At 43.1% G+C, this 7,259-nt stretch overlaps 1 protein-coding gene across 1 annotated transcript; it reads left to right on the forward strand.

Annotated features, from left to right (window-relative positions):
• Positions 1-2,862: 2,862 nt before the first annotated feature.
• On the forward strand, positions 2,863-6,374 carry LOC139640366 (stathmin-like). The gene is made up of 5 exons (XM_071514557.1): positions 2,863-2,906; positions 4,886-4,929; positions 5,019-5,191; positions 5,310-5,501; positions 5,598-6,374. Exons 2-5 carry the CDS (start codon positions 4,914-4,916, stop codon positions 5,658-5,660), a joined length of 444 nt encoding a protein of 147 aa, XP_071370658.1. The 5' UTR covers positions 2,863-2,906; positions 4,886-4,913; the 3' UTR covers positions 5,661-6,374.
• Positions 6,375-7,259: the final 885 nt, after the last annotated feature.

Here is a 7,259-nt window from a genome sequence, read left to right on the forward strand (position 1 = left end):
ACGATACGATATGAACGATGTAATGGATACAATATGCTACGAACGATACGATGCGATATGATTCAATACGCGATATGGGGTTCACGATTCAATACAACCACGATACGATGTAATAAATAAAAGTTCAACGGCAACAAAGTATGACTGTGCAGAATTCTGTTTATTTCTGAGTCACAAATCTTTCCAGCGATGGCATTGGCTCGCTAGAATGTAAACAACTATTTAAAAAAAGTCATTACAGAGTGTAAATAATATAATTCGGATGGAGAGCTTGTGAAATTGTGATGGTCAAGCGTCTCATTTGTGATTACTGAAGAATCAGAATATAATGCAGCTAATATCACCATTCATTTTTCTGCCCCGCGATACGTATCGTCACATTTTTGCATCGCGATATATTGAATTTCGATACATCGCCCCTGCCATTATGAATATTTAATCTTTTTTTTTAACCCAGGGAAAGTCGACTGAGCTCCATGCTCTTTACCAGCAACGCCCTGCTTCCTGCTTCACACTCATACAGTTACACACAGTCACACTTGGGAGCTGACCAGTACAACCACAGCCTTCCGCTCTCCTACTCAAGAGCGAGGGACAGCGTTTCCCCCCCCCCACCCCACCCATATCTCCCCACCCGGTCCGGCGATTTAAACCTAACACCTCCGGGCCACAAGCCGCTTTCTCTAATCTCTATATTTACTGTTGAGTACGAGTAATTACATTGGAGTAATGATGAGAGTAATTATGTGTGACTCCGCGGGGTGAGACCGAGCAACGTTGTCGTCGGGTGACTCGGCTATTGTAGGGAGTGAGACTGCAGCAGGCTGAGTGTCTACAGGCTGTCCGGAACGATCGAATCAATCCACCCAGGCCTTCATTCAGTGACCTGAGGGGGGGGGGGGGGGGGTGAAGAAGAGGAGGCTCCACATTGCAGTGAATGTGCAGTGTCAGTGTGGACTCATTGCCTCTCTCTCTGCCGAAACATCCCAGCGAACGTTGCCTTCGTCAAAAAAAACATAAACTCCCGGCCCAAATCAAAAAGCCAGACATGAAAAGACATCGACGTGACAACGGCAAAAAATAGATCTAACTGTGAGCCCTGAGGTTTGAAATATTCTGAGCGCACACACACAAAAAAAAAACAGTAACACTGAGCTGTCAGAATAGCGTTAAGCTAAGAATAGCGCTGAATCAAATAGTCTGGGCTACATCGATTGAAGCTGAATTCAACCCCACCGCAAGCATGCTTTATCGGAGGACCGCATGAAACATTCAGCAGCAGACGCCACGAAGACTCAGACATGGCTTTTAAATTGGACCTGAACATTGAATAAATTAAGAGAAACACACCAGGTAGCCAGGTTCTAAAGGAAGCAAGTTAGAATGTTGTTAAGATTTCTATTCTATTCATACCTCTCACTTTAAGTCACCAATCCGGTACTGTTGACCACATAGGCCTTTATGTAGATTCTTGGAGGGAGAAAGTAGGATTCTTTAAATGAAAATGAGCTCTTCACCACTCTCACGTTCCATTTGCAACCTAAAATATTTCATCCCTGTTCACAGATCATGTCACTCGCTTCGAGACATTTTCAAATCTCATGTTCAGCCTGTTCCCCACATTCTGCCAGCCCTTTAAATGGCTATTGTCAACTCACTGTCATGCTGAGAGAATGACATTAGACTGTAATATTTGACTCCTGCCTGCATTGCCAGCATTGCTTTTAAATCTGCGTCGATTGTTACTGCCAATTGGTTGACTGAGCAGGGGTCGTGTGCGCTGATAGAGTAGAAACCACTAGCCGGTATCAGCAGAATCCTATAGAAACAGTGGGCTGCAGTGGACTACTCCCATTAGACTCTTATAGGACAGCTCACATTCAGCCTGCTGTCTGCCTGTCTCATTGTGGTATTGGTGTACTGGAGGCTCTGACTCTATAGCATCATTTTCACACATACTATTTCAGCTTCATCCATTCTAGTGTTGAATTTGTCAGCTGCGTTGCGCGCTTAATGTGCCAATTTTCCCACGAGGATCACTAAAGTTGAAGCTTATCCTATCTATTTCAGTGTAAAATTACATTTTGACAAAGATTCATGGTGTGATTAATGTGATACTTAACTGATCCGGATACTGTAAGGATATTCTCTTTTCCTCTCTGCTTCCCTCTCTGTTCCAAGGAGGTCAGAGGTCAGATCAGCGACAGAGAAGCAGCCCTGGAGCTGCTAGGGCTGCAGAGTCTCAAGGACACCTCAACATAGCGGATGCTTGCTGACAAAGGGGCTTGAATCTGGATCATCCAGCTGAAGGACACTCTCTCCTCCCACTCTTGCCTCCCCTATTTTTGACATATGCTAAAATTATGGTGACAGTCTCTTTTGTGTGTCTCTTTTTGTGTGTGGCAACATCATTGACAGTCCTTACATCGAATAATTTGCCAATAAAACATCCTAAATCCACTTATATTGACTACATTTCTGAGGACAAAGAGAGCAACGACTGATGAACAATATTATTATTTGGTCAATGTGATGAATAATTCGACCTCACCAAACTATGAGCTTAGAGGGAACATTCCTGAATGCTCCTGGTTTGGTTCTTTCTAGCTATGGCTTTCTGTAGTTTTGCTTTACCTTTGCTCTCCGTTATAACGATAAACACTGGACTCATACAGGCTATTTGACGCACATGGTCATCGTCTGAGTGGCCTAAATTCAAATGTCTGGAAGTCACAAAAACTACAAGTACCAGGAGCGCGAGGAGGGGGGGAGACAACCAATGGGCTTGCAGTAAACGCTGTGACGGCACGCGCGTGGGTCCATTTATGGGCGCGTTCGCTACGCTCGCGCAGAGAACTCGCGGCAAAGTGTGGCAGAGAAGGATACAACATCCACAGCTCGTGAAGGTGGGTGTGACAGACAGCATCTTTTAAATAGGGAAAAAGGCAATAGGATTTTTTTTTTTCTGTCTCAAAGTATGAGCATTGCCAATTTCATGACGTTATAACGGATTGCAAACAAGACAACTTGGTTACTTTTGTTATCTAGACGTAATTTATAACGAATATTCACCAATGTTCTCCTTTTTTGTTGGGGAATCAGTGTGTGGCGCCTCTGCTAGTGTAGCATGTGAGCTAACAGAATGACTGACAGGTTGTTGATGGATATCTTGAACCCCGATTGACCTGAAGGCTCTTCCCGCTTTTGTTCATTTGGAATTATTTTAACGAAGCAGTCAAAACGGTAACGGTGCTTGTTTTTCTTTTTTCTTATGATATGGTGGCTCGTTGACGGTTAGTTAGCCTATTGTATGGGTGGAGAAATGACACTGGCACGGTTGGCACAGACGACAGACAGACATGGCTAGACTTGAGAGTTTTTTCCCCCGGGTAATGTTGTTTGATGGCAACGACATTTGGCATTCTCCTTCATCTTCTGCTTATTTTAAATGCACCCTAAGATATCTGACCAGAGGTTTAAAGTTAAGTTATTCGACATTTGCCGTTGGAAGAACCTGCTGTCCGCTTGTCTTTGTTTGCAGCTGCTCGTCGCGTTGCTGTGAAAAGCGCCTTTGTTTCATCCTGCTTGTTATGCGTGTGCTAATGACACCAGCAGCCCGCTGAAACACTCCTTAACCTGAACCAAAACTATGGAGATCAGTTGTCAATGTCGACTTGTAATCTTTCTAAGTCAACGTGGACATTATTGGACGAAATCAATGCCAGCCTCACTACCCAAAATGTTTTCTTCCAACCCATGGGCGTCAGTTTGGTATGGCAAGGTGTGGGCACTAAAAATGCCTTGCCCCAAATTGGTACAGATTTGATCTTGTAGCTTTTCGCATTATAATGGAGAGCAAAGATCATGCAAGTGATGCCAAAAATGCATATCAAAGCCATTTTTCTTAAATTATTTTTTTTAATCACCTCCGATGAGTAGGGGGGTGTTGCCTCTAAGCTCGGCTGATTGTTTGGTGACCTAAATATGTTTAATCATTTATCACACTTAAAGTACTAGGACAGATGTTAGTCGTCTGTCATTGCTACAGTTTATCGCCAGATATTTAGTCGATATTGGGGTTTGGGAGATTTGGTAGCAAATTATATTAAATTCAGGGGCTTTGCCAAGTCTTGGGTTTAGTGAATTGACGCACCTGTTTCCAACATTGACACGTTTGGGCACCACGATAGTTATCTTGCTCGTCTTGCAGTCTCTCAGCGATCCTTTGTTGGGCTGTAGTGGTAAAAACTTGTCTGTTTTTCACCAAACCCCCTGCGGCTGAGACACATGGTGCAAGGAACAGGTGTTCCCTGTAGATAATTTTTTCCACCCCGATATGCTTGTTGCTCACTAATGTCATGCCAGATTTTGAATTTTTTACGTGTTAGTAGGACGAGGCTATAGGCCTTTCTACACCTGGCACTGCCTGCTGTACCCACCCTGATCACAGCCTTTGTTTCAACAAATGGTGGCTTGTCTGTCGTTCATTAACAATTAACGCGACGGTAGTCTTTTGAAAAAGGCCTTCTCGCCTCGGATGAAGTGACTCTACTGCTTGATCTGGATTGAACTGAATGTCATTGCTGCCACAAGTCAAAAGATAAACAATGGTCAATGTACCATGCAGTCATTGAGTGCCTGTGCGTTTTGTGTGGATTGATGGGCGGTGGTTGCTTGCAGTGCTGAAGACGGCCAAGGGATGTCGCTAGTGGGACATGTTTTGGATATTGAATGCTCCATTCACTAGAGGTGCTTACATGGGAAATGGTGGCGTAAAACATCCGCTAGAGGTCGCTAGTGTTCTGTATTTGGAGGCATCTGCTGTCAATTCATCAGGGAGTGTGTATCAAAGTAAACTGACGTTTTTGCTATGATTCCTCCTCAGGTATACTGACCTGCAGCGCTCTGTAAAGATGGCATCCGCTGAAGGTGAGTTATCTGTTAATGTTTAATGCTACATCATGCAGACTAATGCTTTCAAGTTGCAGTAATGCAATATTGACCTTTTGTCTCTTCAGATATTCAGGTTAAGGAGCTAGACAAGCGTGCCTCTGGCCAGGCCTTTGAGGTGATCCTGGGTGCTCCTGCCCCAGATGCCAAGGGTGATTTCCCCCTCTCTCCTCCCAAGAAGAAGGACGTCTCACTGGAGGAGATCCAGAGGAAGCTGGAGGCTGCGGAGGAGAGGCGCAAGGTGGGAAATGTGTTCACTATTACTGACATTATGCATTTATATAATATAAATATACTGGTCCAAATATTGGCGTGTGAAGAGTTGTCATTTTTCTTAAATTTCTTCCTTCCTTTTTCAGAACCATGAGGCCGAGGTTCTGAAGCACTTAGCTGAGAAGCGTGAGCATGAAAAGGAAGTGCTGCAGAAAGCTATGGAGGAGAACAACAACTTCAGCAAGATGGCAGAGGAGAAGCTCAATCAAAAGATGGAGGCCAACAAAGAGAACCGCACAGCAATTATGGCAGCCATGAATGAGAAATTCAAGGAGAAGGTTTGTTTTGGGTGGTGTCAAATGGATGCACTTGCAGGTTTTTGCTGCTAGTATGTTGGCAAGCTAATCTTTAATTTTCCTGCTTTTGTTTCATAGGACAAGAAGTTGGAAGAAGTGCGAAAGGCCAAGGAAACCAAAGAGGGCACCTCAGAAGACTGAACTTTACACGGGGGGATTGTATAGGGTTTTTTACGTATCCAAAGATTGATTTATTTTTTGTTTGATGGCCAGTATTTTTGTTGTGTTCACTACCCACCTTTTTTGAAATAAGAAAATCTGAAGTTCCACTTTGTGAATTTTTCAATTCTCCTGCTATAAGTGTACTTGCGCTGGTTTTACATGTGGCTCATCCCCCCACCCCCACCCTTGTTGAGTCTAATCCATTTAAAATGTGTAGCTTGTCAATGCAGCTTCTGCCCTTTTTGAGAATTAGCAGTGTGTACTTATCCCTTTGAGGAAGCATGTTTCTATGCATAGGTCTTTTATCCTTGCCTATTTCATGGTGCGTTTTGGAAATGTCCTTGTGAACCACACCTGTTCTTGGCACTTATTTAAAAAAGTAGCACACGGTTTGATCAAAGGCGTTGGCTGTTTTTAGGTGCAGGTGTTTAGTGCAGCTTTGCTATCCAGAATCTGCTAGTTTTGCTCCTAAAGGTCATGTTTGTGCTGACTTTTTGCTTTTGTAAAAATATGGGGGTTTGTCTCAAAGCACATGAATTCTTGCTGTATAGCTGTGATTAACTTTGCCAGACATGTAAATGGACGCCACCTTGAACATCACTGGAGCAGGGGTCTACACATGGAATGCAAACGAGCAATACACTTTGGCATCTCAATAGATACAGTAACTAGTTGACTTGAACTGTTGTACTAAAACAAAATAAAAAAAATGTAAACACACCGTTTGGGTTTTTTTTTTTTTTTAAAGTCTTATTGGTATCTTACTTATTTTAAGGCAATGGTATTGTGTAAAGGCAGTAGTACTTGCACTCATCAGCAATGCCAGGTAACTTCCTATTCCAAAAAGATGCTTTTGAACAGGCTACAAGGTAAAACACAAGTTCATTTATTCACCCAAAGCAATTATGGGATTATTTACTAGGCTTTTCAACAAAATATTGAGCTTTTTCATTTATTTGGCATGGTGGTTAGCACTGCTACCTGGGTTGGAATCTTGGTTCTGGTCCTTTCTGTGGAGTTTGCATATTTGCGTGGGTTTACTTCCACAGTCCAAAGAGATGCAGGTCAGGTGACTTGAAGACTCAATGTCCTGTGTATTTGATGGAAGTAGAGTATATGATATTGCATGTAAAGCCCTTGAGACATCCTTCTGATAAAGGGCTATATAAATAGATGACAAGAAATTACTGTCTACCTTGACTTTAGAAGTTGATGCTCTCATGGGTCTGACAGATGAAGCGTCCTTACATTCATATTGTCATACTGCTCCCTACTGGCGGATATGGAGAGAGACTATAAACGATCACTCCTAGAGTGTCCGCATTACACACTCAAACTGCAGTTAAGCCTTACAAATTGTGGATCAGATACAAGCGCAGTAAAGTGAATTTGCCCTTGATGGTGCTCCTTTTTGAGAACTAATTGGGTCTAATGTGTAGATAAGGACTGTTCTCTCCACATATTATGATCTGGCTCCATACCAGTGACAACACAACCAGTCCAGTAGCTTCACAAAACTGGAGCAGTCTTTGTCTCCCTCTGGTGGTCTGATCACTGAGGTATTATTCCTTTGGACAA

This window comes from Centroberyx affinis, unplaced genomic scaffold (assembly GCF_046629955.1).
Source record: "Centroberyx affinis isolate AG114_WGS23_722 - 3 ecotype Tasmania unplaced genomic scaffold, CSIRO-AGI_Caff_v1 ptg009216l_1, whole genome shotgun sequence".
Taxonomy (NCBI): Eukaryota; Metazoa; Chordata; class Actinopteri; order Beryciformes; family Berycidae; genus Centroberyx; species Centroberyx affinis.

Bases quoted from the DNA above. Each gene is read 5' to 3' on its own strand.
- LOC139640366 (XM_071514557.1), top strand. The intron at 5,192-5,309 runs GTGGGAAATGTG...TTCCTTTTTCAG, and splicing joins CTGCGGAGGAGAGGCGCAAG to AACCATGAGGCCGAGGTTCT. The intron at 5,502-5,597 runs GTTTGTTTTGGG...TTTGTTTCATAG, and splicing joins ATGAGAAATTCAAGGAGAAG to GACAAGAAGTTGGAAGAAGT.